Source organism: Ciona robusta, chromosome 6, assembly GCF_009617815.1.
Source record: "Ciona robusta chromosome 6, ASM961781v2".
In the NCBI taxonomy this organism is placed as follows: domain Eukaryota; kingdom Metazoa; phylum Chordata; class Ascidiacea; order Phlebobranchia; family Cionidae; genus Ciona; species Ciona robusta.
In genome coordinates this window covers 4,708,188-4,730,090 of record NC_143240.1, presented here as the reverse complement: position 1 = coordinate 4,730,090, position 21,903 = coordinate 4,708,188, and the positions used below count along the sequence as shown (strand labels likewise).

The 21,903-nt window shown below is 37.5% G+C and overlaps 6 protein-coding genes across 10 annotated transcripts; 2 read left to right on the top strand and 4 right to left on the bottom strand.

Annotated features, from left to right (window-relative positions):
* Nucleotides 1–499: 499 nt before the first annotated feature.
* LOC149735198 (uncharacterized) lies at nt 500–5,501 on the top strand. Of its 4 annotated transcripts, none has more exons than XM_089879376.1 (12): nt 503–872; nt 1,058–1,264; nt 1,478–1,671; nt 1,784–1,925; nt 2,001–2,169; nt 2,305–2,474; nt 3,282–3,509; nt 3,570–3,701; nt 3,755–3,933; nt 4,033–4,134; nt 4,517–4,698; nt 4,752–5,501. In XM_089879376.1, the coding sequence occupies exons 1-12, from the start codon at nt 659–661 to the stop codon at nt 4,801–4,803; spliced, it is 1,971 nt and encodes a 656-aa protein (XP_089735502.1). In that variant the 5' UTR covers nt 503–658; the 3' UTR covers nt 4,804–5,501. The 4 variants fall into 4 exon arrangements, with proteins under 4 accessions (XP_089735501.1, XP_089735502.1, XP_089735504.1 ...); XM_089879378.1 differs by having other exon boundaries at nt 505–872; nt 3,333–3,509; XM_089879375.1 differs by having other exon boundaries at nt 500–872; nt 4,517–5,501.
* Nucleotides 5,502–5,542: 41 nt separating this feature from the next.
* LOC149735197 (uncharacterized) lies at nt 5,543–10,031 on the top strand. 2 transcript variants are annotated; one of them, XM_089879402.1, is made up of 6 exons: nt 5,543–5,690; nt 7,020–7,162; nt 7,451–7,687; nt 7,743–8,134; nt 8,638–8,792; nt 9,076–10,031. In XM_089879402.1, exons 1-6 carry the CDS (start codon nt 5,568–5,570, stop codon nt 9,430–9,432), a joined length of 1,407 nt encoding a protein of 468 aa, XP_089735528.1. In that variant the 5' UTR covers nt 5,543–5,567; the 3' UTR covers nt 9,433–10,031. The 2 variants fall into 2 exon arrangements, with proteins under 2 accessions (XP_089735528.1, XP_089735527.1); XM_089879401.1 differs by having other exon boundaries at nt 8,632–8,792.
* Nucleotides 10,032–10,225: 194 nt separating this feature from the next.
* On the bottom strand, nt 10,226–12,450 carry LOC149735196 (CDGSH iron-sulfur domain-containing protein 2 homolog A-like). The gene is made up of 4 exons (XM_089879429.1): nt 12,360–12,450; nt 11,717–11,843; nt 11,255–11,469; nt 10,226–10,881 (listed from the first exon to the last, which is right to left on the bottom strand). Exons 2-4 carry the CDS (start codon nt 11,811–11,813, stop codon nt 10,789–10,791), a joined length of 405 nt encoding a protein of 134 aa, XP_089735555.1. The 5' UTR covers nt 11,814–11,843; nt 12,360–12,450; the 3' UTR covers nt 10,226–10,788.
* A 31-nt stretch (nt 12,451–12,481) lies between these two features.
* On the bottom strand, nt 12,482–13,841 carry LOC149735195 (thioredoxin domain-containing protein 15-like). The gene is made up of 2 exons (XM_089879422.1): nt 13,438–13,841; nt 12,482–12,875 (listed from the first exon to the last, which is right to left on the bottom strand). The coding sequence occupies exons 1-2, from the start codon at nt 13,839–13,841 to the stop codon at nt 12,572–12,574; spliced, it is 708 nt and encodes a 235-aa protein (XP_089735548.1). The 3' UTR covers nt 12,482–12,571.
* Nucleotides 13,805–15,433, bottom strand: LOC149735194 (carbonyl reductase [NADPH] 1-like). Its single transcript, XM_089879417.1, has one exon. It carries the CDS (start codon nt 15,194–15,196, stop codon nt 14,369–14,371), a length of 828 nt encoding a protein of 275 aa, XP_089735543.1. The 5' UTR covers nt 15,197–15,433; the 3' UTR covers nt 13,805–14,368.
* A 1,197-nt stretch (nt 15,434–16,630) lies between these two features.
* LOC149735193 (deoxynucleotidyltransferase terminal-interacting protein 1-like) lies at nt 16,631–21,512 on the bottom strand. Its single transcript, XM_089879409.1, has 13 exons — nt 21,328–21,512; nt 20,839–21,015; nt 20,491–20,580; nt 20,057–20,147; nt 19,912–19,991; nt 19,738–19,797; nt 19,591–19,686; nt 19,290–19,348; nt 19,108–19,168; nt 18,735–18,859; nt 18,324–18,439; nt 18,083–18,137; nt 16,631–17,942 (listed from the first exon to the last, which is right to left on the bottom strand). The coding sequence occupies exons 1-13, from the start codon at nt 21,439–21,441 to the stop codon at nt 17,786–17,788; spliced, it is 1,281 nt and encodes a 426-aa protein (XP_089735535.1). The 5' UTR covers nt 21,442–21,512; the 3' UTR covers nt 16,631–17,785.
* Nucleotides 21,513–21,903: the final 391 nt, after the last annotated feature.

Here is a 21,903-nt window from a genome sequence, read left to right as displayed (position 1 = left end):
GTAGCTCAATCGTCCACATTTTACTTGTATTTCCTTTTTCCCATCCGACCAGCAGAAGGAATTAATTAGAGCGATTACTGCCGCCCTAGTTTTATCGTACCCGATTATTTACACTTAATTAGAAGTCCAACCGTACAATGAGGTCGGCACACACCAACACAAAAGATGGATTCACCACAAAAATATTTATCCAACGACGCAATACAATATTGAATTGTTCAAAAACAAGAAACAATCAACTATACCAAACAACTAAGAAATAGTCGTCAAAACAATAGATTTACCAACAAAACCTATAACTTCCAAAGACAAAATTCTTGTGTCGACATCTCCATCCTATATGATAAGTTACATGTATGGATTCAAATTAACAGAAACTAATATTAACACTGTTTGCAGATTGAGGTTTCAGTTTCAATAATAGAAAGTTTAATAGCGTAATAGCGGGTTACGACTGTGACGTCATAGTTTTACTTGCTACGTCATAAAGAAAGAGCTTGAAACGATTCTACATTCGATAATATATCTGTTTGTGAACAACTGCAGTGACCTCTATATTAGATGTAATTAATTATCGTAATTAAAAATGTATTTTAATCGAAAAAGATTAAATTTAATTGGACGCGGTTATTAACAAGGTACTTCCCCGTTTAAGGGAATGGGGGCGGATAATGACGTCGTACAAGATGATGACGTCATAGCCACGTTGGAATATTCTAGAATACAAAGAGTTCGCGATAAATTAAAGGAAGCGTTGAACGAATACGAAACAGCGAACCAGGGGTGTTTGGTAAGCAAGGAAATCATGAAATTGAAGAAAAAAGTGAAAAATGCGAAGAAAGGACGTTTCGGATGTTTCGAGTGTTTCACAAGTAATATGTTTGATAATATTTGTATACGATACTGACGGTGTTAATTATAGGGCGGAATATACATCGCTTATAGTAAATTATTTGCTAGACGCGATTTTCGTTTCCCAAGGACACATACGCTCTTGATATGACGTCATATGAGTAGAGGTAGTGACATATGACGTCATCAATATTTATTTCTTCAGAAAATGCAATCCTTCCCCATGACAAGGCGGAAAGGGTCCGATATTTTGAGGAGAAAATCCTGGACCGTTGTGAGGATATGTGTAGTGCTGAAACAACGAGGTTATCCGAAATAACAGCCGAATATCGAAGTATCAAGTTTGCGGATAAAGCGGATAAGAACTTGCTGAAAGCTCATAGAGTGTTGTATACAAGGTCTTATAGAAAAGGTGGGGATGTAATGTATAGATGGTATTCTATATGGGTGAGATCCTTGTAAATCCAATAGAATTTAGGCCAGAGTTGGCCATCACCCTAACACCAAGACTATGCCTATATTTAAGTATTGTAACTTATTAATCCTCACATGGCGGACGACGATACACTGTATGGATGCTAACATTAGATAAGCGACACGCCCTTAACACACCCCTTCACCACAGACCTTCTGTCCGCTGTCGAGGCACGTTCATGCGACCAATTAAAGCGAGCCATCCAACAAACATACAACACACAACCGTTACAACATGATCTACGTCATGAACTCGGTCAAGCGGAACGTATGCTTGATTACGTCATGAAGAGAGATAAAACACGAAGAAGGGGAACTTGGAAGTTTGAATATGACGGCCAGCAGGTGGGGGTAGAGAGTTAAGGAATATTCGAATGAATGCGACTTATTTATTGAGGCAACAGCATTCATTGTATAACGGTATGTACAATCTATAATCATTATTATTACGTCACAGGCGGGTTATAATCTCTCGTACTGGATTGGTCGAGACCAACATTGGTTTCGAAACGAATATCGGGTTTTATCACGACCGCAAGATGGCGTAAGAGAGGTGAATAGTAAGATCGACAAATTGGATGGGAAAGTCTTTCTACAGGGTAAGATATATGATGGAACACAGTCATAACTTATACTTTATCATAAGTTTCTTCAATTTATTATATGTTATTTAGAACTTAATGACGCAATAACCGCCCGTGACGTCACCCTGATCCGTGCCGCCATCTTGCGGATAGATAAACACGGGTTAAGAGATGAATATGAAAAGGAAGTGACGTTTGGGGAGAAAATAATCGAAGAATTGGAGCGAAAACGCGATGATGACGTACTTCCGGTGGAAAAGTAAGCGATAATATGTAATGTGACGTAACAGTACGTAAATAACGTGTAGCACAGATGTTTATATGACGTCACATTGGGTTTTGTAGTTTATTTTGTAAAATATTTATTTATTCTAATTATGACGTCACATTGCAGCGATCCACACGCAGATATTCGCGCTCGACTACAAACAGCATTGTTACGTCACAATATCGATATTGAAGAAGTGAAATCTTTGATTCTAGAATATCAACAAGGGAATATGGACGATGATGACGTCATAATTCAAGCGCGCGACGTTGTGTTACGTCACCAACTAAGAGAAGGTGATTATGACGTAACATATACTTGACAAATGGCAGATCGTTACATTGTTCATACAACCCAATGGGAAACACTGGGATAAATTATCCGGCAACACTGGTTTCGTTATCGTGAGTAAACCTGAACCAATTACTTTTAGAAACATTAGACACTTGTTAAACTATAAAGTACATCAAGCACTATAACACAAGCACTATAACACAAGCAGTAATACGGATATTCACATTACTTAGACACTGGGGTAATTCGCATTACCAACAATGTACACACAACTAATACACCTGGTATGGAAATACAAACAACCATACAACAATAACTTTATACCACGGTTATATGAACATTAACAGCCAACACCAACAGCCAGTAATACGGACACTTATATTATCTGGTTGCTCAACATATATATATCTACCTAGCCCACCAACACACAGCAATAATTAAATAACCAGCGAATTTCACCAAGAAACTACTCAAATAACTCCACATAACTTGTTCAACCATTGCGCCTCAACATACGATTGTACCTTAACATAAAACACACCAACAACACAAAGATACCGCAATACGGTGTTTAGAATACGGAAGTGACGTCACACAGGATATTAAATTATTTTGTAACACACCAACAACAGCAGTGTTCGCCAACACAACGTTTGTCACCGAACACTTAATAAAATACGGCGTGTAAACGTTTGTACGCGAATAAAAGACGGCTGTTTTCAAAAACAAGTATAATATGTGTGGGAGTGTGGCATATTTTTTTAAAACTTCGTGTTAATTATTGCGTTTGCACATTAATGAGTCTAAAGCCACCGCCCATGACGTCACACCCTCTATGACGTCACATATTTTACCACCAGCGCTCCATACGTCCATGCACACCAAGGATATAAACAACATACAACAAGCTATAGATGACGTAGATGGTGCGAGGATGCGTGACGTCATGAATGATGACGTTATACAGGCCGAGGAGCTTATTCGAATCCTTCAAGCGGAACGCGACGCAAAAGCGCGATTGCTTCTACGTAAGAAAGGTGGATCGTAAATTCTTTGTGACGTCATAACCAATCGGATATTAAACGATTGTTCTTCAGAACTCGCCCGAGCGATAAAACCCCCCAATGTGGTAACACCAGTTGAAAAACCTGACGTCACACCTGTGGTAAATGACGTCATAATACCTATTGTCGACGAAAGAGAAGCGGAAATCGCTATGATGAAACAATGTAATTTTCATTAATAATATTAATACGTCACAATATTAATAATGTTACGACAGTGCAAGCCGAAGCGATGACGTCAAATAACGTCACAATGCTGGAAATCGCGATGCAGCGAATATTAGATGCCGGTCTGTATGACATCATGAAGGAGTTGTTTGATGACGCAACAATGACGTTGGAATTATGGAAAGATCGAATCGCGTTCAAGAAAAGCGTGGCCGATATACCGGCGAGGGTGAGGGGGGTTGTGTGTGGGGTTGTGTGGATACATGGGTGTTGTGGAGATAGTGTATATTCCTTACACAGTATATGACAAAGTACTTTCCATACACAGTATGTATCTGAGGTACGCAGTTACACCAACCCGCCACCAGGGGTACATCACGTGATGCAAGCTACATTTATATTACTTGGGTTTAATGAAAGTCAACTTAAGGTTTGTATATACCATGTGTATGGTGTTTATATATGGTATATACCAGGTATAACTTGTATGGGGTGATAACTATGGGTTGGGGTCGTATTTATGGTTGTGAGATACGTGAACGCTTAGCTATATATATAACTATATATATAACTATATATACCCAACAACAATATTTATAATAATAATGCTACGTTTCCTTTAAACCTGATGCAACCTTCTCAATATATGTGTATGATAGTAATGTTAAAACGTGACGAATATAAATTTCAAAGCAACCCCAACCACGGCCTAGAAATCTGTAGTAGGTTGTGCCCCAACTAACCCACACACCTGCGTATGGTGTTTAACTAAACCCCAAGGTTTATTTAACCGCCCCCACCCACCCCCGCAGACATGGAAAGACGTTCAATCCCGGTTGGGCAGAGGTGGTACCGATTCATTCAGATATCGTGTTGTTAAACGAAGCGTGTCACAAATTAACCAATCAGAGATCGAGAGAGCGCGAGAGATTCTTTATGACATCACAATAGACGACGCACAAAATTTAAGTTTGTTGGTTAATTTATTTTACAGGTGGGTTGTGCAAATAGATCCTGTAACCGCGGTTGAATATTCGTGTTTTGTAGATATTGCCAGGCAACAATGGAGGAATGGGACGCCAACATAGATAACTTATAGTTCAACAAACGTTGATCATGTCATTCAAATCGTTACGTCATCATGACGTCAAACATTCATTATTTCCACATATTGTTATTTTCCAAAATCGACCAACCGCTAGACGGCGGAAGAGAACATATTGTTTACATCACGTGACTCATTATGACGCATCAATCAATCGACGCCCACGCTGTTAACGACATTTCCGAGTTAAACACGTGTTTTTTGTTTTGGCGCCAACATACCAATGTATTGTGACGCAAGGACGCGTTGTGACGCAACTATCGCCATTGTTTTAATCACAAGATCGTTTGTTAGACAACAAACAATACAAAATATCGGTCAAAACAAAATCATCTGATTTACAAATTGTTGGAAAATAATGGATTAAAAGCGTTATTATGACGTCACTATGAGCATGAGTCTTCGGCCGCTAAGAACGCAATCATTGTGGACTTAAATGAAACACAAGGACTCGTTCTTTTACAGAAAGATCCTCAGAAACACTTGTTAAACCACTTATACAAACTTTCTACACAAAACATGGGTGTACCGTGTAGATACATTCGCTTATCAGTTCGTATCTAATTTACTGGGATTCTACAACTTTAAGACGCGAAGAATCGATTCAAATTTAATGTTTTAGTTGAAATTATGTGTATAGGAACTATTCAACATACATTATTAAACGTCATGTCTGAAAGTTAAGTAGTTTACTGTTAACAGTTGTACGCCTGCTTATTCTCACACCTAATGGCGCTGTAGTGGTGATAAACTTGAATATGGAAGGCACGAATAGTTGTGAATTACAAACACAAGACACGGTACCTGTATATAATAGCGACGATTCGAAACTTGATACGAAAAGTGACGAAGTCAAAACAGACGATGTCAAAAGTACCAAGGTGGGTAACGTAGTAGCTTTTATTGGTGTGGCATTTGTATTTGTAACCAGTTCTACTAAGCTATATTCTATATGGGTGAGGTCCTACACTGGGGTGTGTTATGGGACCTGGGATTTAGGTCAGAGTTGGCCCATTACCCCATTACTATTAAATAGACATTAAACAAAAATCGAGTCTAACTAATAGTGTATTAAAGATATGTATGCCGGTGTAAAGGTTGAAAAACGCTATGATATAGTGTTAACCATGCTATACCCTCCCCCCAAGCGTGTGTTATGTTAGGGTTTATTGATAAAGTCATGAATCTCTTAGAGTTGTCACAATAGCCGGCTATTGTGTGGTGAAAAGCGACCACTTTTACCGGTTTAGTTTAAGTGGGGACTTGCGTTAAGGCTGTACAGGTAGTGTAATATGCGGGTAATGTAATGTTACTACGCCATTGCTATTCAATTCGATTATATTTAAATGAGAGAATGATGAAGCCAGTTGTTGGCAAAATATCTTGTAGTTTAGTCTTTGTTGGACTCCATTTTTGTCAATTACGCATTTCTTAGCATTTTTTTCTTCGTAAGTTCGCAGTTTTAACAGTTTACAAAAGTATGTATAGAGCGAATAAGCGGTAAATAAAGAATTTATCTCCATATATTATTATACGCGTTCGGTACTATAATCGCTGATACGTTTAATGTCATGAGAAGCGTTTATCAGCGCTATTTCGCTGGGACATCAATTTAACCTAATTGTATTCGTTTGGGCCCTGGTTCGAATCCAGGCCACGGTTTAATATTATGGTAGCTTAACACAGTAAGCGAGATATTTAAACAAATAGATCCTTTAATATTTCCGCGCATGAATATCGGTAAATAACAATGACGTAGGCAAATATTTGTTGCGTCATAGTAAACAAAATTCTCGATTTTTGAACAAAGTTCGTATGAGACCTGGGTTGTTGTTATAACGCGTATGCCACAATGGTAACCACACAAAGATCTTATAAAAACTAACAAGAAATATAACAAAGGTGTTTTCTATGGGTATGATCGATTGTTATGTATGACCCGGGCTAAACTTTTCTGGTAAACCGTAATTATAAAACGGGTCGCCTGACATTTATTTGCGTACCAAGGTTTCGACTTCGAATACACGTCGACTTCATCAGGTTGAATGAAACTCACCATCGCAAAATTATTGTTTTCTTCGATATACCTAATAATTTAGCGACGTTAAGTTTCATTTATCCTGAAATGTCCGCGTTGTAATAAATTAAAGATCTATTTTAGAATAACAAACGCTTGTTACGTCACAGATAATATTGTTGTTATTAAAAAGGCGTCACGTGACTTGTACATTGTGACGGAAGAATCGGACGTGACGCAACATTCGTTTGTGTTTCGTCATAAAGACGAAGAAAAAGAAGAACGAAGTATATTCGACGTACATAAGAAACATCTGACGTCAACGGGAAACCAAAGGTAATGACGTCACGATCAAGACGTCACATGACGTAGAATATTTAAATCCAAATGTTGTTGTTGTTGCCAGGCGTAACGTAATATTACAAGCAGCTCTTTTTGGTGAATAAACGTCATTTTTTATTCCACCAACGTTTCTTCTCCCACTTTGGCGAGACGTCATCAGGTTTTTACCTTTGATTTTTCACCACACGAGATATTTATTTGTTTGTTTATTTAACTAATGCAGGTAAAATAGAATCGCAAAACGTCAGCCTTCATAATAAACAAATGACCTCATTTCCCCAGACCCATTACTCAACCAGAGGGTGAACCATCTTACCCCACTTCACCCAGGCCGCTACGTCACGAAACCGACGTCACTACACTTCCGGGTTACGTTCCCACGCCCCCAGTAACAATCGACAAACCCCCAAACCGGAAGTTGTACGATTATCGCGACTTTCAATATTTAGAACAATCGCGTCGAAAGCGACGTCGAAAGAAAAGCGAGGTTGACATAAACATCGTATATAATTTATCAAGGTATAAATATCATATATATAATATATACTCTAGTAAATATATTTAATTGATAAAGGTTTGTTACTCGGCCGTACGAGGGCGCTCTCGACAAATACTCGGATTCAAGCCCGAAGCCAAAGTTACGTGGTCGCACGTCACAATTAGTGACGTCATCAACCCATTCACCGAAATCGCGTTCGAGGACTTTCGTATCACCTGATTGTGACGTCACAAAGTATTTGAGACAAAGAAGACGAAGTATCTCAGCGTCGCCGCCTCGGATTCATACGTCACAATTACACCCATTATTCCGCGGATCGCGATCGACGCGTACGTCACCGATCTACACGCCTACGTCATCACCACCTACGTCATCACCGCCTACGTCACACATAGCGTCACCATTGTTGCGTAGATACCAACGAAGTACGTTTAGGTCGATACTTGACCACGTGGGTGGTAAACAAGGTGAGTGGCGGGACTATTGGTTTGGGGTGGGTAGGTTGGGTGGCGGCACTACCCCCAACAATACAGCTAACGTACCGGACTTGACATTAAAGTTTGCAGCTAAAATGGTTTATATGACCGAACTGTTTATTATCGTCCAAGAGACTTGCTTTATATAACTTGTGTATCAACACAACATTGTACGCATATATCGATAAAGGGGGTTACATGATAACAGACTCCTCCTTATACAACTAATATATAACACAATACAACAGCTTCACCCTAATAATGCAAACATAATAAGTTCAACTACCAACAGTTAGCATTAGTGTGCCATGTAAACTACACAATACATATGAATAACAGATTAAATAGCACTTGATTAAAATATTCGATAAAATAAAGCTTAACTGCTTACTTCATAATCGCCCACAATTACAACGTAACAATGACCACTCACCTTAAAAAAATAATATATATATGACGTCACTGTACTCACTATTACGTAATGTTAGTTTCAGACAATTGTAAGCTTCCAGACATCTACGCTAAGAACGGGGAATCCCCGAAACTGCTACCTCGGAAACAATTCGATACATTATCTACGTCATATCCGGGAGCGAAACATCGCGTCGATAACAATCAAAAGATGACAAAGGAGAAGAACAATGAAAAGGTCACATACGTCATATATGGTATCGCGTGTTACAACAACTATCGTTGGCACATAAACATCATTATAATAATAAACTCTTACTCCATCTAGCGGATCCTAATTCTACCATATTTAAACCACTAGTAGGACTAGCAGCGGGGGAACAAACGCTTCGGTCACATCTCCTGTAACTTCAACAGTGGCTTTTAAATAAACGCTGCTACGAGACTAACTACGTAAAATCGACGTAACATTAATTACGCATCAATGACGTCACACTAACTACGCCATAATGTCGTCACAGGCCTCCCCCAACAGCCACAAGCGTGTCCTGCTCAACACCAGTTTACCGATCGGTTCGCCGACGTTTCAACGAGCGATGAAAGGATTTAACCCAGCGGTTGAAAAAAGTGGGGAGGGAAAAACTACGAGAGTGCGTATCGCATCCGCTGGGGGGCGCAAGGTGGGACGGGTTCAACGTATGACGTCAGCAACCGGAAATGACGACGAAATAAACGAAATACGGGATAGTTTGGGATCGTTATCGGTGGGGACTCCCCCTAAGTCGATATTAAAGAACAGACGACGATCAATCGACGATTTAGATATCGGGACAAAGAAGGGATTGGCGATGTATCTCAAGTCTAAACAACAACATTAAGATCCCATATTGCCCCTACAAACATATCCCATATTACCCCTACACACATATCCCATATTGCCCCTACACACATATCCCATATTGCCCCACACATATATCCCATATTGCCCACATATCCCATATTGCCCTCACATACCCTATATTATCCCTACACAGATATCCCATATTGCCCCACACATATATCCCATATTGCCCACATATCCCATATTGCCCTCACATACCCTATATTATCCCTACACAGATATCCCATATTGCCCCACACATATCCAATCCCATATTGCCCCTTCATATCCCATATTTCCCCTACCCACATATTGGCCCCACACATAAATCCCACATTGCCCCCACATATGTCCCATATTGCCCCCATATATACAACCAGGGGTTAATACAGTAAGTCACAAACGGGAATACATTTTTTTTATGGAACCTTTCATATCTTTACTCAACACACAAATATCATACGTGTCGCATTTTCCAAAAAGAGGGGTCTTAGGCCCATTACCCGCATTAAATATGCTCACAATGCCCCATTATTACATACCAATACCCACAACCACTATTGTTACATTGAATGAATAACAATCGATCAATGTTACATCATAATACATCATAATGACATCACAATACATAATGTTCCAAACATAACAATCGAATACAATAATGTAACAATGGGTTATGACATCACGTCACACATGAGCGGTTATGAACCATGTGACCGTTTCGCATTAAGGACTGTGTAATTAATTATGACATCATAATAAACATTGTTATAAACAATAAATAAACAAAATATTTTGTCATGTTATTTATTTTTTGTCAAAGTAACAACAATATAAGATTTCTATTATTGTGTGATATTTCTATGTTTCATGGCTGCATACGAAAACAAAATTCAAAATCAACGAATAACATGAAACAACAACAGTGGTTGCCAACTTATTTATACTTGTACCAATACACTGACACTTTAATACCGTACTAGTTATTGTGGCACAAAAATATTGGTGGTTTGGTTAGAAGTCTGTTAACTTGTTTGACCAATAACAACGTGGGTATTGTGGTAATTTGTGGCCTTATATGTTGTCTATGTAGTCTTTATATTGTGTCTATAGCCTACCCAGTATTGTACATTACCGTAGGTTGAAGTCAATTTGGGTTAAAGTTTGAATCACATTACAGAGTGGGCAAGATACACAAAGTTTATGGAATGTTTGTAAATAACAACAATAAACACATGAAGTAACTTGAAGCACATTTTGGCACGTCATGAAATATTAGCGATACTAAAGTTTGAAACATTGTTATTTCTATTGTAAAACATCCATGGTAATTACTTGAGCACCAAATTGTTGTTTAACGAGATTTTTTCTTCTCGATAATCAACGAGGCAACGTTATCGCCCGTAGCTTTGTTAAAGGCGTTGTGTGAGCCGTCGCAGAATGGCCACTGTTGGGGGTAGAGAGTTGGTTAGAAAATAAACATCGTTTATAATTAACATTCAGTCATAACATAAGAACCTTCCTTTTTTGAAAACTTGCAAAGGGTTTCTGCAAGTTATATTTTCAATTCCCATACATTTAATAAATCTTAATTCAGTTATATTTACCACCAATGGCACATTGCAAAATATTTTCTTTCCAAATCACAAAAATTCAAACGATTTTAGGAAAACTAAAGTTTTTAGAAAGTATTTCTAGCACATGGGCAAATATTGATGAAAAATTATTACCAAAACACTCTCTTCTTTAGACATAGATGTCTTAAAAAAAATCTAGATACTCCTATAGTTACACCTAAGCACACAAAACTCGGCGCTCACTTTTTTCGACCTCCAGCAACGACAAAAGTTTGTTTTCTCCCCAAGATCCTCCACGTCTATGACATCATAAACCTTCTCCTTCTGCTTCTCAACACGAAAGTTCATGATCGTGTCTTTGTTCCCACCAACGTATTTATCATAGTAAGGTTTGAATGCGAGGTAACCAACCCCACCAACCACTGTTGTGAAGGTGGTGAGATGGAGCCAATCTTTGACTGGGGGAAGGGTATGATGAGTTAGTTAATAAGGGATATGTTATTTCAAGTGTTTGCTGCTAGTAAAAATCCATGTGCTATATTTTATTGTCACCCATCATCATAATAAAGATTTATGTCCATTTTTTGTTTTTTTATTAATTTTAATAATTTTTTGAGATATTTTTTTATTATTTCATTATTAAATAACATGAGGATACAACACCAGCACCAAAATTTCACAAACACTTTTTACTGCGGAACTCACCTGATAGTTTAAGAAATCCTCCAAAAGACTTTGGTATCGGAACCCCCTTTAAATATGAAGGTACAGCATCTCGTACGATGTATGATATCGCTTCCATTATAACTAACTCATCAATACCTTAACTAATCTGCAATTATATTTTTGGTTATTTAAAGGTTAACCGAACTTTCTCTTTATATTTATAGCAATAAAAAGGTTATAACTGCCAAAACTAGAACTTATACCAAAACTTATCTTTATACATAAACTGTTTCTGCTAGAAATATTGCAATTCAAAAACACCTCTTTTTGCAATTTAATAATTATGTAAATACGTCAAAACGCAGAAACTGTAATAAATTTTCGAATGAGCTATTTCTAAACACCTTTCTGTATAATTAAACACTGCATTTAAACCTGTTTCAACAAATATTAGATCCTGTAGCAATACGTAGCTTAGCTCAACCTCAGTAAACCCGCAACTATTTCACGCATGATAATCAGCATTTCAGCAAAACTGCATCGTCAGTAAATTTACGAGTCTGTAGTTATTGATGCGTTCACGCGTGTCATACTTAGAACAACTTAAGTTACGTCACAAACAACAGTGTTACGTCACATATACCGCGAGAATTTAAACAATATATATCAACAACAAACTAACCTTTGAAAATATTCCACAAACAACCTTGTAGAAGTTCAAATTACCAACTGAATTAAAACTGAATCGAATTTCGTTTAAATACCGAACTATAAGATGTCGATGTGGCCGCCATAGAAATCAAATACTGCGTAAACATCACGATTTTATTTTCTCGGGGACAAATTAAAAACAAACCTTTTTAAAAACAACAACACACAAATTTGCACCAATTTTTACACAACAACAGTTTTTACTTTTGTAAACACAATATACAATAAAAACAAAATTGAAAATATTAATATCCAGTCTGTATCTGTTTGTAACTTAGTGGGCAATGGGCCAATATGGTCTTGCTCCATTATTTGAACATCTGAACATGTTGAAACATTGGGAAAGCAATTAGTTTGCACATTAACATTAATATGTTGTTTCATGAATTGTGTTAATAGTTGCAGGTCAATATGTGTTTGGTTGTATCGTGATATCGCTCGAGGTCCTTGAAAGATTAGGAGGTTGGGAACGGATATTGTTCCAAACCTGTGGGGAGGAATCTTTATAAGGTGTGCATGGAGTATTATTGTATATGGGTGAGGTACTACAACCTGGTATGCCATGGGTTAGGGGATACTGGAGCCGGCACGTTACCCGAATAATAAGACTATCACTGTATATCCCTCCTTTATAATATGCATGCTACTATAATATACATGTGTCTGATACAGTGGTTGGAGTGATTGGCACTACACCAGAGGTACAGGTTCAATGCTCGACGCTGCTACCATTGTGGGCGTATGTGTCCTTGGGGAAGACAGTTAGCAAAAAATTGCTCCAACCCAGTGGTCACTAATGGGTTGTTTAAATTGACATGCCCACAATGTTGGCAGCATTAAACCTTAAACCTTTTTTAATAATGGTTTTCCAACTTCAAGGCTCTACGCTGCGGGCATGACATATTAGTCTTACAATGGTAGCAATGTCGAGCCTTGAACACCGTATCTTTTAATTAGGAGGTAAGGGATCTAAACAATGTGTTATGACTTATCCCTGCTTCAGCATTATCTAATCAGTATTAAAAATCTAATATTCAAATATCACCGACCTGAGTTGATTAGATGAAAAAGTATTTATTTGTGATTCAACCTCCACAGCAATGATGGGGATTGTTGGAAACAATCGGCCGAGTGCGTTGTAGTCGGCAGCCATCTTCATAGAGAAGGGACACCAGGTGGCATAGAAGAGCACAACGGCACAAATCCCTGGTTCGTGGCTTCCAAGGTGAGATAATAGTTGCGCAACACTCATTAAAATTGTAGCTGGAAACACTGGGTCTGTTCCAACATTGTGGCAGTTTTTAAGTTCGTTGGAAAAATTTCCATTTCCAAAAAAATTTAGGTCCCTGAATATGGAGTAGTTTGTTTCATATTCGAGTTGGCTGGTTGGACAAATGTTTAAGTATGATTCAGACATCTGCAAAGGATTAATCACAATTATAGTTAATAACATACAGTAACATATTCATAAATGCTTAGTTTAAGCTTTGCTACATGTTGGCATAGTAAGTAACGTGCAACGTAAAAAGTTTCAAACAATTTAAATTTACACTCATTCTTGTGTAGAAAGAGGTCTAGTTTCAATACAAACATAATATCCCATATATAGTGTCTTTATATGAAGATGGTTTTAGTTTTAAAAGAAGACAATTGTGTCGTACATATGTAATTGTAATATATGTATTGTTGCCATCAGCTGCACTGTAAATGTGAAAGGGATCTTCTGACAATTAAGACAGTAATATGAGCCGTAGTGTTCGTATTGAAACTGACAATGTGTTTTATGCACTTTTCAATGAAATGAGGTTTCAAACAAAATATATGAAGTGTTATATTTGAATTGTGTTTTTGGAACTTTTAAAAAGACGATTTGAAGAATGTTTGTTGCCACAATAACTAATATATACAAATACATCATTACTTAATCATGGTTCATTGTGTGTGATTAGTTCAATAACTACATTTCCATGGTTTCCATGGTTACCATTCCTTGATGGTTTTGTCCGATAGGAATTTCCCATGCGGCTCTTTAGCTCCCTCTGGTAGCAGTGCACAGTACAGAGGTGTTATAGCGCCCTCATCTGGAGACTTTGTCGCTTTTGGCCCCGCCATGTCCGTTCTCACCCAACCTGGGCAACAAGCGTTGATTAGAACGTCGTCGAGGCCCCTCATGCGCATCTGCCGAGCTTGTATCCACGTCATGACGGAAACCCCAACCTTCGACACCCCATATGCAGTGTCAGGCCACCCATGTGTAACATGGTCCCCAGCTCTAGCATGAGCCACAAATTCCTCCATTTTTGAGCTCAGTTCCTCCTCTGTGATGGTTTGGGACCGGAAAATACTTTGCAATTCCTCGCTGCATTTCTTTATTGACATCAAACTCACAAAACTTGACACGTTAACCACTCGACCACCTTTCTTCATTATTGGCAGCAAAATATTGGATATTTTAAGCGTGCCGTAGTAATTGACATCTACTGTATCCCGTGCTTGCTTACCAAATGGTTCAGTGCTCGCTGATTTATAAGCGAAGCCAGCGTTATTCACCAAGACATCCAACCCACCATAATTCTTCACCAGGAATTCCTTGAGCGATAAAACACTATTTTCGTCGCAGATATCGAGCTGATGGTACTTCGGGCACAATCCTTCGGTTTCAAGCGATTTCACGGCTTTCCTACCCGATGCCTCACTCCGAGAACAAAGGTAAACATCACCCTTAAAGTCCTTGCATAACCCCCTTACAATAGCTAACCCCAACCCCCTATTTGACCCAGACACAATGGCAACTCTAGTGGTAGACATATTAATAATCCGTTCCTGCAAAAGATCGTGTTAGTACCCGTTTTTCTGCGGGAATGAAGGGCTCCGATTCCCGCAGATTCAAAATAGACGTCGAGGTTGGCAAACGCAGGTTAGCAGAAGCGATATTGTACGCTAGATGTTTTTTGTTTTACGCAGTATATCTGTATTGTTAAGTTGATTTAAATACGAGCCGTTATAGGGAGATGTAGCAGTGCAAACTTTCATGACGTTTTTATTGGACTTATTGATAATACCTGCTTAGAAAACGATGTTTTAGATGAAAATTCGCAAAACTTACAGTTAAAACTTTACAATTCAGATATATATTGAGATAAACACTTTTAAATAAGCAGATACTAACTATAAAACTGATTGAAATGCCTCAATATTTGCACTGTCAAGTCTCGTGATTTCGTATTTAAAACCGTAAAAACAGATATATAACATAAAACAAAACAACGTTCAACACACAATATTGCTTAAAATTCACTTTATGACTTAATTAACTGTATTTCTGCAGGAATAAACGAAACTGTCGCCAAACAAGCTAAATCTGTCAACCAACGCCAAAGTGACGCTTGGAACCTTTAACTGCGGAAAGCGACGTACGGCGATCAACTTTGGCACAACCGTATCATTCTATATAAATCTCCGGGACTTTAAATATACTCGGAATCGTGGGGAATTGATGCGTCTTGTATATAATACATATGCGTGAACTAGTATTTGTGGGGTTTTCGCCTGAACACGAAATTAATTGTAAAGTCACCATGACGTTAATTGCAAAGTCATCATGACATTGACATGCCTGGTGATTTCATTGCTCCACAGCATCATCTAGCGGTGGGGTTATTTTGTTATGTTAAATTTCTTACATTTAACAGAAAATAATATATTTATTTATATATATTTATTAACATTTTTCTGTATATTTATTTCTATATATATTTGCGTTTGTATATATATATATATAACATTATTAATATATATTTATATTAAAATATATTTTTTACATAAAAAGTTGTCTTATAACGTTTGTAACTTATATTGGTGTTTTGTTTTAATTTTGTCTCTAAATACATACTTGTATACATGTACCCGGACAAACCATAATTATCCTAATAGTCCCTATGTAATCTGTCTATATTTAGCACAAACAAATAACCACAACACAGTTGTTTTTATTTCATGTATTTACAAAAAACTTGATCGAAAATACAAAACACATTGGAAAATAAAATCAATTCAAACAGTAGAGACACACAAAAGTTAAAACACATTGAATATTGAAATGTGTTCAACGTTGAAACAGTAAATAAACATTATACATGTTGTTAACATACAAACTTGTTGTTAACATACAAAAAATATTGTTTACACCGGAGTTTGTGGAAAAACATTAAAATATTTTCAAACCCGGAATTTGTATCAACATTGTTTACAAATTGTAATTATTGTAATAATTGTTTCCAAACTCTAGGAACTTTTTACATGAAATCACAATATGAAAATAATGCGAAATATAGTTACAATGAAACTTATTTAAAACAAATTATAAAAAGTTTTAAATTATGATATATTGTAAGGCAAATAAAATAAATAAACACACATGGATGAAAGTAACCTATTTATCCTTGCATGGCGGGGAAACGACAATCGTTATAACACGGGTGTTCTGTTTCATACACCTCGTGCTCGCTTACAAGTTACAGTGTATGTAACTTTTTTATCCATGCATGGCGGAGCAACAACAGTCATTATAACACGGGTGTTCTGTTTCATACACCTCGTGTCCGCTTATAAATTACCACATATGTAACTTATTTATCCTCGCATTGAGGGAAAACGACAATCGTTATATAACACAGGTGTTCTGTTACATACACTTCGTCCCAGCTTACAAGTTACCACGTATGTAACTTATTTATCCTCACATTGGGGAGCAACGACAGTCGTTATAACACAGGTGTTCTGTTTCATGCACTTCGTGCCCGCTTATAAGTTACCTCGTATGTAACTTATTTATCCTTGCATGGCGGGGTAACGACAGTCATTATAACACAGGTGTTTTGTTACATACACCTCGTGCCCGCTTACAAGTTACCACGTATGTAACTTATTTATCCTCGCATGGCGGGGCAACGACAGTTGTTATAGCACGGGTATTCTGTTTCATACACACCTTGTGCCCGCTTACAGGTTACCACGTATGTAATTTTGTGGGTGATTGGTTTTCTGTATGGCTGATAATTTAGACAACCCATTAGTGAACACTGGGTTGCCCGAATTAGGTGTCTTGGTCATTAAACATTGGAATTTAGAGTCTTATATAAATGTTGTTGATAAACAGACGGTGTTCCAAACATGCAAATAATGCAGAAAAACTTTCACACTGAAACTTTGTATTCAAAACAGAACATGCAAAAGTGTGAAATCGTGATGTATTGAAAGGCAGCACACATGAATATTATCCTCACGTGGCGGGACAACTTCAACAACCCATAAGTGACCATTGGGTTGGAGCGATTGCCGTTAAGTGCCTTGCCCAAGGACACCACAATATCAGCCGTAGCAACAAAGATATCTCCTTTACAAATTCATCGATCCAGTATCTTCGTACGAGTCCTCGGAATCCGTGTCCGATATTTTGGTTCGTGTCGAACATTGGGTGGTGATTGTTGTGCTGACACCCGGTGGTGACGATGCCGCACTTATCGCAGCTGCCGCCATCTGGGCTGCGTGCCTCCTGTTGGGGGGAAAATAATTTATTTCATAAATAATTTGCTTATAAGAGATGATGAAGGTCTTCTGTGTGGGGGGGTAGGGTTGTTATATTGTATAAATACAACATAAAACAATATATATTATGACATCACAACAACTTACACATTTCTATGGGGACTCGCCACTTGGGGTGTCTCAGTCATCGGCGATCCAACATCTGGAATAGAAATAATATATATTATATAGAAATTCATCATCCAAAAATAATACGAGTTTAAATAGAAAAAAGCTTTGTCGTGTTGTTAGACTGCCACAATTGATCTTGCTGTTCTGGGTAATAGAAATAATATAACATGATGACATCTCAGTTGATGACATCATCATTGATGACATCACACCTCACCTTTAACCCCCGTTCTTAACTTCTTCTCGCGCATCATGGCCGACCTCATCTTCTGTAAAACAAACTCAGGAAGTCGAAAGAATTGTAATTCCTCGGGCATCGTTCCGGGGCTGTCCCTGTAACAGGAACAAGCATTATAGTGGGAAGAATGACAAAAATAAACATGTGCATTTAAAAATAAGCAATTGATTATTCTGTAATCTCATAGAACGGATGTTTCATCCACCGTACAGAGACATCATTAGTGTCCAGTATATACGGTTAAGTGTCTTGTTCAAGAACATATATGTCCACAATGGTAGCAGCATCGGGCCTTGAACCCGTACTACTGGGCCAAGGGTCAACTTATAACATCATAATGACATCATCAATAATATTATGACATCATCAGTTATGACATCATGAACTTACTTATACTCGGTATCATACAGATTCATGACATCATCAGCAAGTAATATAAACGTGTTCTTCCCCCCAGTGGCCGCCATGCAATTATTCTTCACCATCCATTTCTTGTCTTCGTGGTCGCCAACGTACTGTGGGGTCAACATTATGATAACGAACACAAAGTTACATACGTGGTAATCCCTTCACAAAGTTACATACGTGGTAACCCATACACAAAGTTACATACGTGGTAATCCCTTCACAAAGTTACATACGTGGTAATCCCTTCACAAAGTTACATACGTGGTAATCCCTTCACAAAGTTACATACGTGGTAATCCCTTCACAAAGTTACATACGTGGTAATCCCTTCACAAAGTCACAACACAACGCATACCTTAAATAAGTCGGGATGCTTCATGTAAATTCTGCCTCTAGTGGCTCCAAGTCCGAGAGCCCTGCAATAGACATCATATATAATTAATAAACATCATATAAAACAAAGCAGCAACATCAACACAAAGTTTTAAATAATTTTCAAACCATATTAAAGAGATAAACACCTTATACACCACCCACCTGTTAGCTTTGGTTCCCATCACAAACTTTGCGTTGATGTTTAATCTTGATGGATCCCACTGATAATAATCATTACATTAGGGTTTTATTGAAATAAAAGACCGATGATGCCGCTATGGATGAAAAATATGGCTTTTGCAGTTTTTGTTGGATTTTTGTTTAATATATATTTCTTGGAACTTAATCCTGGATGTTATTTGGTTACGAGAATCGTCCAACTTCATGAGCATTAGATCATTTTATATACATTATGACATCACACACAACCATTATGACATCACACACAACCATTACGACTCACATTTTCAACTTTACGCTTGATTGCTTCCTTGGTATTTCTATGTGGACTCCCGTAACTCCTCATGGGCGCCGTCGGGGTGTTGGTACGAGGACGTTTCTATCAAAGTATTTGGAATAATGGTTGTTTGGGACCGTATATGGTGGTTACCTTAGGGATCGGGCTTAGGGAGCGTCTCTGTGAAGCTTCACTACTTCCCACTTTTAAACGCTTTGGATGAAAATGTTGAAATTGAATGAAACTTATTTATTCTTACTTGGCGGAGCAACGGCAAAAATATATAATATAAAACAACACTTATGATGTCATTATGACATCACATACCTTTGTCCAATCAGGTGAAGCCACCCTTCGTTTCCCCGGCAACACATGACTGGGTATGGTGGGGGGGAGGTTAGGGGGCCCTGGGTGAGTATGCGGGACAATATTATTATGTTTTAAGTGAAATATAGGAAAAAGAAACGCTCACAGTTATCCATGGTTGGTTTGGTTTGTTTCGAATTCTTGTTGCGGAAAATTTTCTTTGCATTTTCGAGGGCGTTCATGCATGCCCTTGAAACCTGGGGTGTCGTTTGTTAATTTAATTAATTGATAATTTAAACATACAGAGAAACATAACTGACATCCTGATGGTGAATCGATAATTTTATTTCACCAGTGTTTTGTCACCCGGCAAGACAATATCAGGTGAGGTATAAAATTTACTTTTTTAACAAAAGAAATCCATGTTTCAAGTTATGCCTGGTAGCAACAACAGAAACATAGAAACAATATATTACCAAGGCATCAAACATAGAAACAATATATTACCAAGGCATCAAACATAGAAACAATATATTACCAGGGCATCAAACATAGAAACAATATATTACCAGGGCATCAAACATAGAAACAATATATTACCAGGGCATCAACATCCACAACACGGTTGACCGACTTGAAAGGTTCGAGATTCATATTTTCGGCCGCATTTTCCGCTCCTTCTCGGAACACCTGTGGTATTATATTTTTGAAAACTGATAACAACACAATCGAGTAGTAACTAAGAAATATTCAGTTAATGTCAAAGAACAATTTTGATGAAATAAATGATATAAACATAAACAAAGTAGCATCACATAAATTCAAACAACAAGATTTAATTCATTATTAAAACACAATATGTATTTAACTTATTCATTATGTGGCTATGATTGACATTATAATTTGGTATTCTGACACCATTATGACATCACAACCACCCATTATTACCTCAATATATTTATGAAACATCTCCATGACATCACTATTGATCGCCGGTTGGAGAACTTTTAACAATAGATCCATTGATGATGTCACATTGGCTCTCGATACAGGGGAAGCACCCAGATGTCCGTTAATATAACGTATCGTGTGGGGTTGTTCCAGATGAGCGGTCGTGAACGGTTGCTATGGGGGACATATTGTTTATTATATTTCTATGTATATGGGGGTAACATATAATGGGGGTCATGTTATGGGTTAGAGATCTTGTTTATTGTATAAATATATATATATATGGGTAAAATATATTAAACAACCTGTTCTGACAATCAATACTCTGTATACCGTATTCTCTAATCCAGAAACACCAACCTATGGCCATATTACCCCTTTTTGGTTGTTTGTTTTGACTAATTAATACAAGGTATTCTATACTAGTGAAATATACAAACAAATAATAATAGACACCATAACAGCAATAACTTTACAATAAACTACCTGTATCTCTTGTTCACCATCTCGTACCAACCTTATGGGCGACGTCGGTGGCTTGTCACTTGGTGGCCAGAATGTTTTGGAACAATAAGCACCCGGGATGAAAACGTCAACCATTATTGGAGTAAATATTCTGCTAGAAATATTAACAAATCTAAAGCATATGTATGTAATGAACAATAAATTTATTTATTTGTCCTAAGTTATGCCTGGTAGCAATAAAAAACATCAACATAACTATACTAACTAGTAACTACTATGTTCCTACTCATGTATACATAACTAACTTGAGTATTTAACTAAAACTTAAATAATTCTCGGTTTATTTCCAACTAACTGCTCAATTCTGCAACAAAAACAATGTTTACTTCACAACTGCAGTTGTTTACACGACTACCTGGTTTATAAGTTACCCCTGGTTTGGCGCCTAAAAATGCGCGTAAACATAAAATATAAACAAAAAATCTCTATGGAATCATTCACGCGTGACTGATGCAATCTGCCGCATTGACTTGTTAAATGCTGACCACCCCAATGACTTGTTAAATGCTAACCGCTGCATTGACCTGTTAAATGCTG